The 21,316-nt window shown below is 42.0% G+C and overlaps 1 protein-coding gene across 15 annotated transcripts in view; it reads left to right on the forward strand.

Moving 5' to 3' along the window:
- Positions 1 to 21,316, forward strand: part of ccdc88ab (coiled-coil and HOOK domain protein 88ab) — a 350,607-nt gene that overhangs the window by 247,248 nt on the left and 82,043 nt on the right. For all 15 annotated transcript variants that reach the window (XM_078556951.1, XM_078556946.1, XM_078556945.1 and 12 more), the window contains 3 exons: positions 2,415 to 2,692; positions 6,857 to 7,000; positions 12,182 to 12,368. In XM_078556951.1, the coding sequence (XP_078413077.1) occupies positions 2,415 to 2,692; positions 6,857 to 7,000; positions 12,182 to 12,368 (609 nt within the window). The remainder of the gene's footprint in view (positions 1 to 2,414; positions 2,693 to 6,856; positions 7,001 to 12,181; positions 12,369 to 21,316) is intronic.

Here is a 21,316-nt window from a genome sequence, read left to right on the forward strand (position 1 = left end):
GGCAGGGCTGTTCAAGTTTCCTGCCCGGCCTGAATCCAGGGCTGCACTGATGTCGGAAATCGGGTCACCAAGGTCCCAGTCATCTTCCCTGCTACACACTTCTCACCTTGAGAGTTGTCATCCTGGCAACTACACATATCACACAGTGACTGTTTATTAAGCAATCATGTGATTAGTAGGTTCAATTGAACTACAATGGCCAGCACATGCAATTGGTCATGCAAAGTATGGTTGAATTGTTTGCACTAACCATTACTCTCTGGATGATTGGTGTTAGTGCAGCTCTTGACAATGCCATACACCTTGCAGAACTCCTGTAGGATGTTACTCTCAAAATTGTGCCCTTGGCCTCTGTGGATCCAACATGGGACACTGAAACAGATTAACTAATTGTGCACTACACTCTGGCTATAATTGAGGATTTTTAGCCATGGGTGAGAATGCCCTGTGTGAGCTTGGTGAAGATATCAGGGTATGAGAATGTGCTCGGCCCTGTTGCTACTGGGGTCGAGGATCATGAAATCCATTGCAAGTGCGTCCAACCAGTGTCAACCAGAGATCCCATGCTGGGGTGAAGCCGCTTCTGTGCTTGGCCAAAGTACATCTCTCTCAGTTTCGACAGTAGTCGTCAATATTGGCTATCTTCCTGGGCCAGTAATGCCACTCTCTGGTCGGCACAGTTATCTTTTCCAACACTTGGTGCCCTGCCTGATCATGAACCGCTGTCAACACTTGACAATTGAAACTGCTGGGAAGGATGAGTTGCTTCATCTCTCTCCCATTGTCATAAATCAGCCTATAGAGAATGCCATCCTCCTCTCTGATCCTTTTCTAACACTTCAGCAGTTTATGTGTCCATTTGGATTCCTTCATCAGATGGTGTCAGGTTCGTGGATGTTGGGTTTTCTACTAGTGGTGAAGTCTATTGATGTCTTCATCAACCAGTTGAAGCTGCCTGCGATCCTCTTTTGAGATGGATGGCAAAGGTGAAACCGTATCTGGCTTTACCCCTCTGGATCTGGTTTGGATCTTACCGATAAGCACATCGGTGACGTTTTGGCAACTCCCTACCAGGATTCTGTGGGGAATTGGGGTGTGAATGCTGCCATTTGCTTGAGGTATGGGGGTGGCATCAGCTATAATCCTCCCTAAACTGGCAAAGGTGGATTCCCTTTCATGGTCAGTCTTCCAGCAGAGGGCCTCAGCGCTTCTAATACCTTTGCCGGGTGTGTATTTTCTCTGGTGAGGAAAGAGGAATGGAATTGCGCTGGATGGGGCCGCCGTACCTGAGGTCTTTGGGATCTGTGGTTGTTGAAGGCAGCCTTGTTTGAAGTGCCCAACCCCATTACAATTCCAGCACCTCTTTGGATTATCCCTCGGCTTGCTTTGGAGATAGGAAACGAGGATTGGCTCTGTGCATGCTGTGCAGCAATCTGTTCCACCTGCCTCCTCACTCTAAGATTTACATCCCCATCAGCACTGACAGTCATCTCCCTGTTGGTGGCCTCTTTCCTGGTCTTAGGAATCCAGTCTTTCCCTATGATCTGGACAATGTAATCGCGTGCATCAAAGAAAGACAATTGGACTTTGCCTCTATTATTTCTCCTCAGCTCCATCTGGGCACCATCATCCCTCACTTCTTCAGGGAGGTGATTTTTCAGCTACATGCCCCTGGTTGGTTTGAAGGAGGGATCCAGGAGGATGATGCGGTCAAACAACTTCAACTACAAGGACTTGGAGACCAGGCCCTCCCCTTCAGCTTGCTTGACTCATAAAACATCTGCTGCTGCTATGACAGGCTACTGCTTTCCCAAAACACCCTTGTCAGGACCTCAAAGATCAACTGTGAACTTCTTTGGATATTCATATCCCTCTCCAGTATGATAGAGGGCTGAAAGGAACAGGGTAGGATTTAAAGAAGTAGTGTTGCAAAAAAGATACCATTGTAGGAATGTTTTGCAGGTCTCTGCTAGTATTTAAATGTTTCTTATTTTTTCTTTCTTTCTTTTCCTGTCTCACTCCATTTAGTCTTTCTTTCCCCCTGTATATTTATCTTTCTGTACCTGATTTGCAGCCGCTCTAATTCACTTGCCATTCCTTTTCTTTCTCGATCCCTAAATCTCACTAGTTAAGATGATAAAAGTGTTGGTCCCATTGCTCACTAATGTGCTAGTTGCCCTGGCCATACCCCTGTTGTTTTGCACTTCTAACAACTTGCACAACAAACATTTTTGAGCTGAAGCATGCAGGGAAAAACCTAACAGGAAACGCCCTACTCCAGCAAAATCTGGGCTGTTATGTTAATTTCAGAAAAAAGTAGACATTTATGGAAATGGTTTACCCTGGACTTTTTTAAGCAGTCTAAGGTTTATTAGACTATTTAAAGTTATAACTAATTAACTTTTCTTTGATAGGTGGAACATTCTACACTTAGTTCCCAAAGTGCATCCTTGATGACTCAGAATTCTCAGCTTCAGAACCAGCAGTTGTCTTTGGAGAATGAGAATGAATCACTGATAAAAGAAAAGGAAGAATTGAAATTACTGTATGATTCACTTATCAAAGATCATGAAAAACTAGCGAAGTTGCATGAGCACCAGGCAACAGAATATGAGGCTCTCATCAACAAACATGGAAGTCTGAAATTTGCTCATAAAAATTTAGAAGTTGAACATAAAGATCTTGAGGACAGGTATGTAGTTCCTAATTTTTAAAAATGTTTTCAGCCATTCAAACTTCAGGTACATGTAAAAATAAGTCATCTACTGAAGAGCTCAAAGAAAATCACTTAACAATATTAACCTTTAAGAGATTTGCAGTCATTTTGGTCAATCATCCCCTATTTTGCTATATATATATATATATATATACATATAATAAAACACTTGTTTTGAAAAGCAGCATCGGTTCTTTTTCTTCCACTGTCAGTGGCTACCTTCATTGTTGCCTTTACACAGCAGACTAGATTAACTTATTTTCTGTTTGCTAAATTTCATTCGAGTTGATAGTTGGAAACTGTTACAGTCAAAGTCCTGTGAAAGTCTTTTAGAAAGTTTGTTACCTTTTTGAAAGCTTTAGTGAGTTTTGATAAAGTTTCATCTTCACTTAATTACTAATACAATTTGCCTCAATTGGTTATTACTTTGTTCTCCCGGTATGAGTGTGGTGTATCTCAGTGACTTTGATTTCAATTGATCAGTTTTCCAGCTGCCTGCTTTAAAATTTGGATCAGTTGTGGGTTCTTGACAGTGGGAAATAGGTATGGTGCCTCTTAATACTATCTTCCAACATGGCCTGACTTTCAGAAGTGTGAACTCTGCAGTTGTCATGTTTGTTAGATGACTATCCTGATGACAAGAGTATAGTATCCAGCTTAATTTCTCCATGCAAAAGCACACCTATTCCAGTTCAGCTAAGAAACAGACCCCACCTTCATATAGAATCAAATTCAAGTTGTATTTATAGAAGCAATCAAAGAAAATTGTCATAGTCAAGCAACATTTACACTGACACATGACTGACGTAAGATCTGTTACTGTAACACTTGTCATAAATATCTTGACCTCTGGATTATGTACCTGGTGCAATATAGCTTTGTATGGTTCTGATCGCGTGGCTAGACCATCAAAGTCTATACTTACATTCAGGTAGTGCTACTGCAGAACAATTTTTTAAAAAGGGACAAGTAAAAGCCATTCAGCTCACTCAAAGGCTATTTCCCTTTATACCCGATATGTAATATGCCCTTTTATCAATTCTGTCCATCTTACTCCTGAGGGAGATAACCAACTGCAAGTAAACTTCAAGAATATGAACATCACAAATAGGAACAGGAGTAGACCATTCGATCCCTTGAGCCTGCTCCGCCATTCAATAAGATCATGATTGATCATCTTGTGTTTCGATTTCTACATTCCCATCTAACCCCAATAACCTTTGATTCCTGAAGTTTGAGGGGAATTGAGCTAAACTCCAGAACATAATCCATTCTTACAACTGTTTGGAATTCTTAGAGTCTTCTACAAGAAGCTCATCCATTGTTGGGCCAGGTCAGGCCTTGGGCGTGGGTATGAGAGTCGGGCCTGGCAGGGCTTGGAGAATGAGAGGTCGGTAGTCGGGTCTGGCAGGAGGTAGTGAGGTCGGAAGTCAGGCCTTGCTGTTTTGTTGGCAGGGGGAGGAGTGGGGCCTGGCAGAGGGGAGTCTCTTGGGGATCGGGGGGGAATTCTGTGGGTTGGGGAGTTCCATCGGGGTTGTAGTTCCTCAAGGGTTGGTGGGGGGAGGGGGGGGAAGAGTCCCATTGAGGGGATGGGCGGTTAGTCAGGGAATGGGTGGAGTCCCATTGTGGGGGGGGGGAGTACCCTTGGGGTTCGGGGGTGTCCTGTGGGGAGTTGGTGTGGGACTGTACAACAGTTACCCAGAAGCGAGAATTGGTTTTAATTTTTCTAACGTTTTCTGGGTAACTACTGATGTATGACAATCAGAATCATATGAAGTTTGCAATTTAAATTGCATTTTTAGATGATTCCCCAGTGCAGGGCAATTGCCCATGGGAAGTTTGCACTTCGCAGGCAATTGCCATGAAAACCTTGATTGGGAATTTAAGGCGGGGGGCGGGTTCCCCACTGCATTTTTGGGGTACCCCTCAAATATGATGCCCTGTAGCTCAGAAGCTACAGCCCAATATTTTTGACTAAGCTTCTGCATGGTAAGGATTAAACTGACCTTCAAAGTTTTTAAACTTTTAATTATTTAAGCCTTCAGTTCGGTATATAGTTGGTTACGTAGTCTTTATCATCTAATTCAATATTTTTTAAATTTAAAAAAATCAGCAGATTTCAATGGTCTTCAAAGATGTAGTGTTCTCCATCCAATTATCTCCATTTTTGGCTGATGCGGGCACTTGAAATGTTAATCTTAAATGTGTATTTTTTAACCTAAATTTAGCAATACCGTAAAACATACCCCTCATGGAAATCTTTAATCTTAGCTCCCCGGTGCATATTGGACTCTGGTGCCCCTCCCCAAACAGTTAGGAAAGAATAAGAACAGTGGGAGTTGACATGAAATAAGGGTCGGAAGGGAAGGGATGATGACGGAAAAGGAGAGGAAAAGAAGAGAACAAGTAGAACAGATAAGAAGCATAGGAGTAATAGAGGAGTGGAAGGGAAGGGAATGAGCAGGCATTGGGAGGATCGATAGAGGAGAGGAGGTAGGATGAAAGGGGGAGGAGATGAATACAGGAGTTGAGTCTAAGTGATATGGAGAAGGTGACAAATAGAGAGGAAGAGAGTGGTTAAGCATGGAAAGGCAAGAGGAATAGTTTTGGCGAGTGGAGGTGGGTAGAGCCAAGGAAAAGAGGAAAGAAAGGAGTGAATAGAGGAGAGTTGAGAAAGGAGAGGAGTATTGGGAGAAAGGGAATATTAAAATGACTCCATTCCCTTCTTCCATTTTTGACCTACGGATTTAATCCTTTATCTTTCCTGCTCCCACCCATTCCTCATCCCGCCCCCTCAACCTTTGCATCTTCCTATCCTCCTTTCCTGCCTCCTCATCCTTGCTCCCTTTTGTTCTTTCCTCCCACTTCTCCCATAACCCCCTCTTTCTCCATTCAATTCCCCCTCTCTCATCCTCTCTTTCTTACCTTCTTCTCTCCCTCTCCCTGATCCCCTCCTGCTCTCTGTCCACTTTAATATTTCCATTCTCCTCCTCTTTTTACCCCTGTATCCTCCTTCACTCCTCCTATTCCTCTTACTGCTCCCACCCCTTTCTTCATATTTGGATAATGAGGCAGTAACAGCTCTATCCAGGACTCTTCTAAACAAACAATCAGTCAGATCATGAACCCTCTAATAAAGACCTAATTTTATCTTAACCATAGAGATGGCTTAGTTACAGTTGGTTGAGGACTTATACTTTTGGCAACCAATTTTTAACATTACTTATGTCTGACCAAGCAGTATAACATGAGTTAGGTATCTGACAGATCTCCAGTTTCCTGCAATCTCTACCATAATTAAATTGCCTGTTTATAAAAATGCTCATTGTTGAAGGATTATATTTAACATTTTTTAATAAACTTATTAAGATTTCAAAATTTGAAAAAAAAATTTTTTAAAGTTTATTTTCTTGTATTTGTCGCATAGCTGCTTCCACAGAAGTACTAGAGACTTTAAACGGTAACAGGAGCTGTAATTGGCAGTCATCAAGCTCTTTTTTTCGTACGGAATTCATCTTAAAGGTTATGAGGCATTTCTCAGTTTCCCTGTTTGTTTTCATGACTAGAGCACTCTTATTGCATTGGAGGATTCAAGTTTGAAGTCACTCATAATTCCATCTTTTGAAGCTGATCTTTGTTATGAAATAATCATCTTGCAACAATTTTGAAAAGCCGCCATTAACTGAGAGCTGTTTGGTGCTTAAGAGATGTTTGGTGCTTATACTGTTGATCTTAAGAAAAATGTTTTCTGTGGATTGTAGCTGCAATCTCTATTCCCATCTATTTCCCCTTTGAACAGAGATTTTCACGTGGAGGGAACTGGAAAGGAGCTTGAGGCCAGGAGTGTGATTGTTACTATACAACTGTATACAAAGAGGCTTATTCAAGCAATCTAGTATTATTTTTATATGACAGGTCAGGGGAATAAGCACTTTGATGCATTGTGCTTTCAGTCCATAAACATGTAGATCTTTATATTCCCATTGTCTATTTCTGTACTAGTATATTCTGTTGTAAGTGGAAGCTTTTTTCTCAACCTTCCGTCTTTTAAAATACCATATGCATTCCCTGTAATTTGGTATAGAATGGATTTTTTTCACATTATGATGAAACTTGATTCCAGTTAAATTGTGTGCATAGGTATAATGAGCTGTTGAAGCAAAAGGCCCAACTGGAGGAGTTGGAGACAATTTTGAAAAAAGAACAGGAGAAGATGCACCATGAGGTTGAAGAACATGACACCATGGTGCACGAGTACCAGAAAATTTGTAATGAAAATGAGAGGTTGGTGGAGGCATTGGAAATTTTGCATATTGTTGTTCTTTTTATAGCACCACTCGTTGGTCTTTTCCTGTGATGTCCTACAGCCTGAGCTACTGGCACTGAAGAAGGTGCAAAATGAAAATAACAAGAACATTACCAGAACTGAGGGCTTAGAACTATCATGAGAACTGAACAAGTTAGGGTTATTTTCTCAAGGAAGTGATGGGGTGGACTGATTATTTTAAAATAATGATGAGGTTTCATAGAAACATTCTCTTTATGTCTGCTCTATGTGTGGGAAGTCTAAAACTGGGGTCACAAATATGAAGAATTCAGAAGAAATGTCTTTCCCCAGAGAATGTGAAACTTACTACCACATGGAATAATTGAGAGGCATAGCATAGATACCTTTAAGGGGAAGCTCAATAAAGTACATGGGGAAAAAGGAATAGAAGAATATGCAGCTGGGGTTAGATGAAGTAGGGTGGAAAGAGACTTGTGAAGAGCATAAACACTAGCATAAGACCATTTGTACCAAAAACCTGTGTCTGTGCTGTAAATTCTTTTTAAATTTGGACTTTTTATTGTCACTGTCAATACTGCTCCATTTTGTCTGATAGGAAGCAAGTAAGTGTTTGTGTCTGTATTCTAACATTTACTTGGCTAATTAAACATGAACGACTTTCCCAGTGGCTGAATCATCCTTTGGGAGTATCCAAATCTAAATGAGAGTTGTGACTGACAGACACAAAGACAGGAATTTTGAATAGGAGTTTTAATTTACGTATTTTGTTTTGCAAGAGAGGGACTAGAGAGTGTATTTTACTAATGGTGAGAGAATAGGAGCAATGGAAGAGCAAGGGATTTAGATATCAATGTACACAAGTCATTAAAAGCTAGCGCACAGATCCAAGAATGTGATCAAAAAGACTGATGGAATGTTGACTTTTTATTTCAAGGGGATTGGAATACAAAATTGTGAAAGTGATGCTTCAGTTGTAGAGCTGTTTTAATCAGACCTCATCTGGAGTACTACATTCATTTAGGGCAGGAAAGATATATTACCCTCAGAGGGTATTCTCCACAATTATACCAGGGCCTAAAGGGTTAAATTATGTGGCCATTGCATAAACTTGGGTAATAGTCCCTTGAGTTTAGGATTTTGAGAGTGATCTAATTGAGGTATTTAAAATGACAAGGGGATTTGATAGGTAGATACAGTGGAACAATTTTCCCTGATGGGAATGGAGAGCAAGGAAGGCATAATTTTAAATTGGAGCAAAGTTATTGTGGAGTGTAATCAGCATTTTTTCATACATAGGATAGTTGAAATCTGGAACACTTGCCCATTCACCCCTCCACCAAAAAAAGTCTGCAGATGATCAGTGAATTGAAATTTTCAAGACTGGGTCAGGAACCTGACTGCCAGTTCAGTTCCAGGTTCCGACTCTGCAAGGCATGTTCCATATACGCCCGCCTGGATTTTTAAAAGGCCAGGCCAATTAATGGCAGGGAACTGGGCTTGTTGCCCATTTAGGAATGGCAGACAGGCTCCTGAGATTGGAAAGCCAGTGGGAGGCCCTCCAGCACTTGGTGATTGATGGCCGAGATGGGAGCTGCAGATGTGAATGCGAAGAGAGTGAGAAGTGAAGGTAAGTTTATTTTTAATTTTTAAAAAGTCGCACCTGCCTGGCCATGATCTTGGATGGGTGGGTCAACAGCCATTATGGGTCCAGGGGAGTGGTTCCTCCCATGATCCGTTGTGCCCCCCTTGATTTTGGCCCTGACCCAATTAAAAATTCCAGCCAAGCTTAGTAGATTTTTGTTAGATAAGGCTCTCAGGGCATGTGGAGAAAAGACAGGGAAATTGAGTTGAAGAACAGATCAGCCACTATCTAATTAAATGGCAGGACCGGCTTGAGGGGCTGAATGGTCCACTTCTATTCCTAAATGCCAAACATATGGGAGGAGAACATGGGCAAAAAAATTCTGGGAGGAGTATAGGAAGTTGCCAGAAAAGGTGGAGAAGCTGGGACTGTTCTTGAGAAGAAAAGTCTGAGAGGATATACGATCGAGGTATTCAATATCATGAGGGATCTGGATAGAGTAGATAGGGAGAAACCGTTCCCTTTGGTGAAAGGATTGAGAACAAGAGGGCTCTGACTTAAGGTAATTAGCAAAAGAAGCAATGGCAACATGAGGAAAGCTTAATGTATTGAGTGGTTAGGATCTGGAATGCACAGCCTGAGTGTATCGTGGAGCCAGATTCAATCATGGCATTCAAAACAGATTTGAATCATTATTTGAGAAGGGAAAATGTGCAGGGCTATGGAGAAAATATGGGGCAGTGCCACGAGGTGAAGTGCTCTTGCAGAGAGCCAATACAGACAAGATGGGGCAAAATGGCCTCCTATGTTGTAACCATTCTATGAAAAAGAGCTCTAGATGATCACAATACTGAAAAATTTTAGCAACCTTGAGAGTTGTTTGAAAGGATGGCCTTGAGGAAAATGAATTTGAAAAATATGAAAAAGTTGAAATGTTAAATAGCTTCTCAACATATTTACTGAAGTGGATAAGAAAAAAACTGCTTAACTATTTTTGTATTAGATCCAGTATATTAAGATTTTTGAAATTATTTTGATAGATAAGTAAATGGACTTTGGATCAAATAACATACAGGGTGCTGAAGGAGATCCAGGAAAGAAATTTGCGGGCTACTGATAATTGTTTGGAAAGAATCATTAGGTACTGGTTGAGGTTCTGAAGGACTGAAAGCAAAAAAACATATCCACATTAAAAGGGATGATTGAATGGATCCAATGCAGTTGCAAGTCATTGGCCTAATCTCAATAAAATAATGGAGATTATCCTAAGAGCTAACTAGAGAAGTATCTGTGTAACAAAATCTTAATATTAGAAAGCCAAAATGGATTTAGAAGAGAAAAATTCTACTTAATAACATTTCCTTTATTTCTTTGAGGTTAAAATATTCAAACCTATAGCAGTTTTTAGAATCTGAGAAACTTTTGATACTTCTTTTGAAAGACTTCGAATTAGGCCACATGTTACTGGAGTTCAAGATATAAATGGAATGGATAAGTTGTTAGTTAAAATAGGATAGAGGAAAGAAAGAAGTTTCCATTTATATATCACCTTTCACAACCTCAGCAAGTCCCAAAGCACATTATAGCCAATGAAGTTCTTATGAAGTGTAGTCACTGGTGTAATGTAGAAAATATAGCAACCAAGTTGCACATAGCAAGCTAATACAAATATGTAACATGAACTTGTTAAGTCAGAGTAAAGGGGGGTTGTTAAGTAAAGTAGATATTGGGTAATTTTGAATCCTTGTACACAAACAGCCTAGATATTGAAATAAAATGTAAGCTTATAAACTTTCACATTTGTTATCATAGTAAATGCGAGATGAACCTAAAGATTTTGAGAAGGGTTTAGATTAATTAAAGCAATTGGACAGACATGGCAAATTAAATTAAACACTGATAAATGAGTACAAGTTTTATGAAAAATTGTGCTAAAACTACACAATTAATTGAATTGAATTAGCAATGTGAGATTTAGAAAGAAATCTGAGTTGTTACTTTCAATGTTTAGACAATGTGGCAAAAACAATTTAAAAGCTGATGGGGTGCTAGGATATATAACCGGAAGAGTAGTATATATGGGCTGAATTTTACATTGCCGCTGTTGGGTTGGGGGAACATAAATTTGGGCACAATGCCAGAGTGCCATTCCCAGCACCTGCCCACCCTGTCATAATTTTATGCAGGTCAGGGGAACATCGGGTGGCCTGCCTGTTGACCAATTGAGGCCTTTGAGTGGCCACTTAAGGGCCTCTTCATGCCCCACTGCAATTCTTCCCATGGTGGGCAGAGGCCTCACCAAGTGTGAAGCCCGGCAGCTTTTACTACTCAGGCTTATGGTGAGCAAAGGTAAGGTACCTCCCTTTTGGGCTCCCTGGGCCCATCGAAGTCCTTCACGCCACCTTACCTCGGCGTGAGCCTCCAGTGATGATCTTCACTGGGGACTGAATGCAATCTCAACTGTGGCACTGCTGGGACCAGAGAGCTGTCAGCTTGAGTGGCCAGCAGCTCTCGGAGGTGGGATTTTGTCCCCAGGTGGTCCCGTTTTAAATTGCTGCAGCACAAGCCAGGGGTAGGAGGAGCATGGGGACCCTGGCGCAGCATTAAATTTCACCCTATGTCTGCAACGTGTGTATACCTATACATCCCAGGGATCTTTACAGGTAAGAGAAGGGGTAATATGCTATGAGAGAAAATGATGAGATGAGTTAACTCATGGATTTGGGGAGGATTTGACAGTTGGAAATAGAAGTGGAGATTGGAGGTCTTTAGAGAGAGAGTTCCAGAGAGTAGGTGATTGGTGGGGGTGGTGTTGCAGGGTCATGTTAGTCAGGACATCAAAATAAACTCACTAGTCTACTACTTCGGATGACATTGTGGAATTTTTCCTTGCACCTAAACCAAGAACATAAGAAATAAGAGCAGGAGAAGACGATACAGCTTGTCAAACCTGTTCTGCCACTCAATATGATCATGGCTGATCTTGGGCTTCAACTGTACTTTTCTGCCCATTCCTCTTGATACCCTGAGACACCAAATATCTGTCTATCTCGGCCTTAAGTATATTCATTGATGGTGCACCCACAACCCCTTGGGGTAGAGAATTCTAAAGGTTCACGACCCTTTGATGAAGACATTTTTCCTCATGTAAGCCCTAAATAATCAGCCCCTTATCTTTAAACTGTGCCCCTTTGTTCTAGATTCTCCAGGCAGGGGAAACAAGTATTTACCCTGTTAAACACCTTCAAAATCTTCAATGTTTTTGTTTGCAAAACAATGTCATACAATGTAATACTCCTTTATTGCTATACTGACGTGTTACCCTGGATCATGTGCTCAAGCCCTGGAGAAAAACATAAATCCACAACCTTCTGACTCAGACTTTACAATTATAATCACTTGTTAAATCGACTGCCAGCATTGAGAGTTAGAAAAGAGCTGTTACAATGAAAATCAGGGTTCTTGGAGGAAGAACCTTTGATGGGATGAAGTGTGCTTTCTTATCTTTGACTTTTCTTGTTATGTTCTACTTTATGCCTTATAGTTTGCAAAGAGGTAGCTCTACAAGAAATTAAATATTTATTTCTCTTTGAAGGTTGAACCAAATATACAACCAGTTGTTAAAGGAGAATGAAGAATTGCAGTTGGACCACAAAAATCTAAAAAGTTTACTGAATGTTGCCAAGCTAGATCATACACGATTGGAAGCTGAGTTTGCAAACTTGAAGGAACGATACCAACAGTTGGATATTACTTCCACTAAACTAAACAACCAATGTGAGGTGGGTGTGAATTCTTTAAGCTTTCATAATTGATTGGGATAGGCATCAAAAAAAGCAGCTTTGGTATTATATACAACACCCCTCCCCTGTGCAAAGTTGTGGTTTAAATGGAACATACTAAAAATATCTGTTTAAAACGTAAAATCTGTTCCCATTAATTAATACTTTACCCAAGACCAAATAAAAATTTAAAAAAACAGAAGGGTTGCAATTGTTGCAAGTCTTTATTTAAAGAATCTTAACAAGGAATTAAAGATGAGCTTCATAAGTAATTCAGTGAGGTTTGCTCCAATAATGGAGTTGTAACAGTATGGTCTTCTAATGCTACTGAAGAAGATGGGAGAAGACAAAAAAATTGTGGTCGAAATGGGGAAGAGTTTCGGGAGTGCACCAAAAACCATTTTCTTAATACATTGCAGGTCCAGCAAAGAAAGATCGAAGTTAACTAGGATATGTTTTCTCAGGTGAAGCTGTTTTTAACCTCTTAGAATCATAGAATGATTATGGCACAGGAGGAGGCCATTCAGCCCATTTAGTCCATGCTGGCTCTCTGAAGCAATCCAATCAGTCCCATTTGCCCATTGCATCTCCTAAGCCCTGTAAGTTTATTTCCTTCAGATGCCCATCCAATTTCCTTTTGAAATCATTCATCGTCCCCTCTTCCAGAATCTTTGTAAGCAGCGAGTTCTAGTTCATTATCGCTCACTGCGTCAAAAAGTTATTCCTCCTTAGCTGATGGTACAGGGACTAGGGGAAAAAAATGTAAGATTTTGGCCAAGGGACTCGGGACGGGGGAGGGCGCGGAGAATGTGAGGAAGAACTTTTTAACACAGCGAGTGGTAATGACCTGGAACTCATTGCCCACGAGGGTGGCAGAAGGGGGAAACAATCAATGACTTCAGAAGGAAATCGAATGGGCATTTAAAGGAAATAAACTTGCAGAGCTACAGGGATCAAGCAGAGGAGTGGGATTGACTGGATTGTTCCACAAGGAGCCAGCATTGATTCAGTGCACCAAGTGACCTGCTTCTGTGCCCTAAATAACTTTATGACGCCCCCACCCCCATCACCACCACTGCATCTCTTGCCCACAATCTTAATTCTTGTCCTCTGATCCTTGTACCATCAGCAAATGACAACAGATATTCATTGTCTACCTTATCTAAACCTGTCATAATCTTATACACGTCTATCAAATCTCTTCCCAATCTTCTTTACTCCAAGGAGAACAACCCCAGCTTCTCTAACGTTGTAGCTAAAATCCAACATCCCTGGAACCATTCTGTTAAATCTCTTCGTGCATCCTCTCAAGGACCCTCATATCCGTCCTAAACTGTGGTGACTATAGCCGGAATCTGCCAATCTGAAGTCTTAAGTTCGGTAGCAGGCACGAAAGTGGAAGTGATTTCCGCTGCGGGGAGGGAAGGGGCACAGGATGACTGATCATGTGCAGTCTTGTGCTGTCCAGTTCATTACATATGCATCCACAATGAGCTCACTCTTTCTTGCAACAGGGGCGGGCAGTAAGTCAATGTCCCGCCATTACCTCATGGGGTCAAAGGTCCAGGCACCACATTTATAGGGCACCCGATAGCTTGCGATATCTCTTCCACCTTTGCCCGGCCATTGCTCCACCCTTCCCCGCTAACCCTTCCTCCCTCCCTTGGTCACCCTCCATGCAACTTGCATTGCAATCACCTGGTCTCAAGCATAGGCTGGCATTTACAGATGCTCCCTAAAGAGGACAATACAGTGGCAGCTCACTCTTTCATCTTGAAAGAAGTCTATCGCACCAAGTGCATGCCATTTATGTGCAGCCATAAAAGTGAACATTCTAATTTTTCTTTTAATTTGGGAACTTAATTCTGGTAAGGTGGCCTTTTAATGAGCATGCATGACTTGCTAATGCTTGCAAAAGGGCATCCCGACATTGCTTGTCAGGAAACTCGACCTCCAGTTAAAGTCCTGAGAACTTAATTCCTAAAGTTCATCCTGCCACTGGGAAACTGGTTTTTGGCCCCACGTGAAATTAAGTTCCCCTACCTGCCAATCGTCCTGCTGGCAGATTCTGCCGCATGACTGGACGCAGTACAGCTAAATGGCACAGTTATAAAAAGTGTACAGGGACAGAAGGAGCTGGGTATTCATGTGCATTGATCATTGAAGGTGGCAGAATATATTGACAAAATAGTTAGCGAAGCAGATAGGAGCTTAGGCTTTATAAATAGAGATATTGAGTACCAGAGCAGAGAATGTCGGATGACCCTGAGTAAAACTGTGCAATTTAGTCTGTATTGCCTCTCTCTGTCTCTTCTGCCGAAGTGCATCACCTCACACTTCACTTATGTAGCATGACAGAATTAAAGTTGTCTGAACTGTACCAAATCTTAGATGAAACTCAATACCCCCAAATTGTAGAAAAGTAGGGGACAAAAGGGAGGAAGGAACTTAAAGCAATCACAATCACTAAAGAAAAAGTACTAGGGAAACTAAAGGCTGACAAGGCCCCTGGACCTGATGGCCTGTATCCTAGGGTTTTAAAAGAAGTGGCTACAGAGGTAATGGATGCATTGGTTGTAATCTTCCAAAATTCCCTGGATTCTGGAAAGATCCAGCACATTGGAAAACTGCAAATGTAACACCACTGAAGGTGGGAAGCAGAAAGCGGGGAACTATAGACCAGGGGAAATGCTAGAATCCATTATTAAGGAGGTAGTAGCAGGACATTTAGAGAATCATGATACAATCAGGCAAAGCCAGCATGGTTTTGTGAAAGGGAAATTATGTTTGACAAACTTATTAGAGTTCTTTGAGGATGTAGCAAGCAGGGTGGATAAAGTGGAACTCGTAGAAGTGGTGTATTTGTATTTCCAAAAGGCATTCGATTAGGTACCACATAAAAAGGTTACTGCAGAAGGTAAGAGTTCATGGCGTTGGTGATATATTGGCATGGATAGAGGATTGGCTAACGAACAGAAAGCAGAGTTGGGATAAATGTTCAATATCGGGTTGGTAAACTGTAACTAGTGGAAGTGCCACAGGGATCAGTGTTGGGCTTTTCAACTATTTATGCTGTACACCAATGACTTGGATGAAGGAACTGACTTCATTGTAGCCAAATTTACTGATGACACAAAGATATTTAGGAGTGCAAGTTGTGAGAAGGATGCACAGAGACTGCAAAGGGATATATGTTAAGTGAGTGGGCAAAAATTTAGCAGATGTAGTCTAATGTGAGATTGCCCACTTTGGCAGGAAGAATAGAAAAGGCAGAATATTATTTAAATGGAGAGAGACTGCAGGAATCTGAGTGTCCTTGTACATGAATCATAAAAAAGTATGGAAGTCATGATGAGACCGCACCAAGAGTACTGCATATGCTTTTGGGGCAGGATTTTCCCCTCAGCGATTTGGGAGCGGGGCCCAGTCGCCAAGGGGAAAATGACGCGGGATGACGTCAGGAGGAATCCCCGACGTCATCCCAGGCCATTTAAATTTTTAGGAAGGTGGGCTGACAGCAAAATCAGCTGTCTGCCCGCCGACCTGTCAATGGCCAATTGAGGCCATTGACAGGCTAGTTAAAGTAATTAAAGACCTGCCTGTCCAACCTTAAGGCTGGCGGGCAGGCCAGGAGCCCCAGCAGGCTTCAGATTATTGATGAAACTTCATGCACTGGCGGGATGAAGTTTCATGTTCGTATTGTAAAAAATTAATAAAGTGTATATGTTCTTTATTAACATGTCCCATCTCGTGTGACATTGTCACATGAGGGGGACATGTTAATAATTTTTTAATGTTTCAATTTTTAATGTTTTTGACACTGCCAGTATTCTCCCTGAGACAGGACTTCGCCTCAAGGAGAAGTGCGCTCTTTCGCGCGCGTGCGCAAAAGAGCGCACTTTGACAGCTGGGGATTCCCTCCCTCTCTCCCCCCCCCCGCACAGGAAGCACATAGCGCTTCCTGTCGGGGATGCTGCTGGACGGGCCTTAATTGGCCTGCCCACTTAAAATGGCGGTGGGCCCCGTTTCAGTGGCGGGGGTCGGCTGCCTGCCCGCCGCCAAGCCGGTGGGGCCCGCACGCCATCCAAGGGCAAAATTCTGCTCTTGGTCTTTTGCTTCAGAACAGATATTCTTTCATTGGAAGCAGTTCAGAGAAGGTTGGTTCCTGGGATGAAGGGGTTGACTTATGAGGAGAGATTAAGCAATTTGGGCCTATACCCATTAGAGTTTAGAAGAACGAGAGGTGATCTTATTGAAACATATAAAATCCTGAGGGGCTTGACAGAGTGGATGCTGAGAGGATTTTCCCCTTGTGGGGGAGTCCAGAACTAGGGGACACAGTTTAAAAATTAGGGGTCTCCCATTTAAGACGGAGATGAAGACGATTTTTTTTTCTGAGGGTTGTTGATCTGTGGAATTCTCTTCCCCAGAGAGCAGTGGATGCTGGGTCATTGAATATATTCAATGCTGAGTTAGATGGATATTTGACCGACAAGGGAGTCAAGGGTTATGGGGGAACGGCCAGACAGCTATGTGGAGGTGAAGCCACAATCCAATCAGCCATGAATGACCAGAGCAGGCTCGAGTGGCCGAATGGTCTACTGCTCCTAGTTCTTGTGTTCCTCAGAAACTGGGGCAGTCCATTCCCATATGCAGCAAGACCTGGACAACATTCAGGCTTGGACTAATAAGTGGCAAGTAACATTTGTGCCACACAGGTAACAGGCAATCACCATCTCCAACAAGAGAGAATCTAATCATCTCCCCTTGACATTCTCCAGAGCACGTCCACCATCTACAAGGCATAAGTCAGAAATGATGAAATACTCTCCACTTGCCTGGACGAGTGTGGCATCAACACTCAAGAAGCTTGACATCATTTAGACAAAGCAGCCTTCTTAATTGACAAACCTTCCACCGCCTTAAGCATTCACTCCTTCCACCACCGATGCACAGTAGCAGCAGTTTGTACCACCTACGAGATGCACTGCAGCTACTCGCCCAATTTCCTTCAACAGTACCTTCCAAACTCATGACCTCTACCAGCTAGAAGGAGAAGGGCAGCAGATGCATGGGGACAACACGACCTACAAGCTCCCCTCCAAGCTACACACTATCCTGACTTGGAAGTATATTGTTGTTCCTTCCATGTTGCTGGGTCAAAAACCTGGCACTCCCTTCTTTACAACACTGTATGGGTGTACCTATACCAGATGGATTGCAGCGGTTCAAGGAAGCATTATGGTCTTCTCAAGAGCAACTAGGGATGAGCAACAAATTCTTGCCTTGTTAAGTGTGCTTACCTCCCATGAAAGCGCTTTTAAAAAGTAGATATCCGGAAGTTGCTGTGAGTGATATACCTCTCCTCTGCTGCTGCGATCCCCCCAATAGATTCAGCACTGAGCTGAATGTAATGGCTGCAACTTAGTGGGAACTAGTGACCAAAGTCAGCAGAACAAGATAGGGCTGGTACATTCAGGACTAAGTGAATTTTTAACAACATGATAAGTAACAACCTCTCCAGCCCTAAAATAATTAATTTTATAAATGTTGAGACTCATTACCTCACAAGATTAGTGTTAATATTGGAGACCTAAAAAAATTTTTTTTTCTCACTTTTCCTGCCTGTTTACCTCTCTCTCTCTCTCTCTCTCTCAACCCCATCTGTATTCCTCGAGCTTTATTTCACTTCGGGAACTCCTCATCGAGATCAAATGCGAATCGCGAGCCCCCGTGATAGCCGTTGCAACTTTACATGAGTGGGGCCCCTAATTGGCCTCCATCACATTTATGTCCAATTAAGGATAGCTGGCAGGAGTCCAAACAAGAGGCCTTGCAACACTGGATGGTCAGGCAAGCCTATGTGCACCTCAAAATGGAGGCTCTCTCAGAAATCTGTTGAAAGTGTAAAATTAAAGCAGGCCCATTGCTGTTAAAGCCATCAGTGTGGAGCGGAAACCCACAGGATTGGTTCTGTCTGTGACCTTTTCATACTAGCAGCTCAATTACTGGGCCAGTGAAAGAAGGCACTGATTATCCTCTGGGGATTTTGGGAGCCTGCCTTCAAGATGCTGCTGGCTTCTAGTCTCAGCAGGGGGCTGGTCCCATGCTGGGGAGCATGGTGTTGGTGTCTGAAAATTGCCCCCAGTGGGGTATTAATTGGCCTAACTGACTTACCATCTCCACTGGTGGGTTTTGTTTCCCGTGGCAGCTTGCCACTGGAAAAGTCATCTGGAGGCAGGACTGCCCCAAAGGGATTTTTTATTTATTTCTTGGCCTCCTCACACCTTTATATAAACCAGCAGTGTAAAGCAAGAAACATAAATCATGTACAGAATTGCCTGCAGGAAAATGCAGCCACATGTGTCTCAATGAGAACTCTTCACTCTGGTTTGAGTTTCCTGCTCAAAGATGCCACAGATCACCTGTAGAGGCCAGCACATTGAATCAGATGCCAAATTGGAGCAAGTCTGCACTCTAAAGCCCTCAAAATCTTGGTGGGCACCTGTCAACATGGTGAACAGGAAATGTTGTTCCTTCACCACTGACCACAAAATCTGGGAAATGTATATCAAAAAGAGCAGTGGTCCCAACATTAACCCTTGGAGGATCCCATTGCATACTTCCCTCCAGTCTGAAAAGAACATGCTCACTATTACTTCCTGGCTTCTGTCCATTAGCCTACCTTGCATCCACACAACTTTTAATCCCATGGACAACCACTTTGCCAACAAGTCTATTATGTGGTACTTTATCAGACACTTTTTGAAACTATATACACAGCATCAACCACACTACCCTCATCCATCTTCTCTGTTACTTCCTCACAGAATTCAATCAAGTTAGACAAACGTGATTTGCTTTTAACAAATCCATGCTGACTTTATTTATTAATCTATATATTTCCAAGTGCCAATTAATTTTATACCAAATTAACATCTTTAAACGTCTCTCCATAACCAGCGTTAGGTTGGCGTGCAATTGCCCAATTTATCTATCTTTGCCTTTTTTTGAACGGGGTATAACATTTGGCAATCCTCCACTCCTCTAGCACCATCCTGTATCTAAGGAGAATTGGAAGTGTGGCCAGATCAAATGCAGTTTCCACCCTTACTTCACTCAGCACTGAGAACACATCCCATCAGATTGGGGACGTTTTTACTTTGAATGCTATCAGCCCTTTTTTTAAACTATCTATTTTATGTATTGTTACCCAATCTGATTTCTCTACTACCTCTTCCCTTATTGTGACATTGGTAGCATCCTCTTCAGTGATGATGGATGCCAAGTACTCATTTAGTACCTAAGCCATGCCTTCCACCTTCAGAAGGAAATCTTTTTGGTCTCTAATCAGTACCAGCTTTCCTTTAACCATCCTTTTACTATTTATATATTTATAAAATAATTTTATATTACTGCTAATCTTTTTTCTTACACTCTCATTGCCCCTCTTATTTCCTCTTTCAGCTTTCCCCTTTTTGTACTCAGCTTGATTCTCTACTAAATTATGAACCTGACATTTATCATAACCTTTTTTGTTTCATTTCAATCTCTCTATCTTTAATCAGCCTGGAAGCTCTAACTTAGGACACGCATTCTTTCACTCTAGTGGAAATGTGTGTAGCCTTTGAAAATCTCCTGTTGCCCATTTACTGTTTTAACTGCCAAATTTTGATTCCGATCCACCTGGGCCAGATCCCTTTTCAACTTAATGAAATTAACTATGCCCCTGTTAAATATTTAAATATTTGATTTTTCCTTGAATTTTATATATCTACTCTAAACCTAATAAGATACTCTCCAACTGGAACATGCTTCTCTTGCCTCATTTCATTTATTAGAATTAGAACAAGCACAACTTCTTTCCTCACTGAGGTGGCAACATGCTGATAAAAAGCCCTCTTCTGAACATTTCAGGAATTCCTTCCCTTCTTTGCCCTTTATGCTGTTTTTTTGCCATCTGTAGTAAGTAATAGAAATCACCGACTATCAGTACTCTAGAGCTCATGCCATCTTCCTGCATTTGGCCTGCAAATTCACTCCTCTATCTCTCTCCCACTATTTGGCCTACACTGTACACCCTGCAGCATAATAGCTTAATATTGTTCCTTAATTCTAACAAGAAGGTTCTTTCTTTGAACCCTCAAGTACAATATTGCTTTCTAGTGCTGTAACAGTATCTTTGATCAGTACTCCCACCACCCCTTCCTTTTTTCCATCCCTATTTTTCCGGAATATATTGTAGTCCATTCCTCTCTTTGTTTAAGCCAGGTCTTCATTATTGCCACGATATTATAATCCAATGTGGCTACTTGTGCCTGCAACTTATCAACCTTACGTACCATGCCCCGGGCATTTATGCACATGCACTCTGAACCCATGCTGGTCAGCCTCACGTGCCCATGTTTGATCTCTCCTATTTCAGAACTACTCTTTGTTCTAGTTTTTTTTTGTCCCAGTCCTCTATGCACCTTGTATCACCTCTCTAATACTTCATTATCATGCTCCTTCCCCAGCTGGACCATTTTTAAACTCTTTCCCTCACAGCATTAGTTCAGCTCCCCACAAGGACCATTGGTCCCAGGCCTATTGAGGTGCAACCCTCCGTCTTGTACAGGTTGCCCTCTACCCCAGGATTGATTCCACTACCCCAAAAAAACCTGAAGCCCTTCCTTGAAAACTATTTTTTTCAGCAACACTTTAATCTATTTTATCTTACTGCTGCAATATTCATTATCAGATAGCACTGAGAGTAATCTAGATATTGCTACTTTAGAAGTTTGCTCTTTTACTTCCTCCCTAGCTCCTGAAACTCTTGTCCATTGGACCTCAATCCTTCCACCTTCATGTTGGTCCAAACACTGACCAACAACTTCTGGCTGTTACCCATTGCCTTGCATTTGTTCTGCACCCAATCAGTGCTGTGTAAGTATTGGCCAGGAGAACTC

This window comes from Cetorhinus maximus, chromosome 14 (assembly GCF_964194155.1).
Source record: "Cetorhinus maximus chromosome 14, sCetMax3.hap1.1, whole genome shotgun sequence".
Lineage (NCBI taxonomy): Eukaryota > Metazoa > Chordata > Chondrichthyes > Lamniformes > Cetorhinidae > Cetorhinus > Cetorhinus maximus.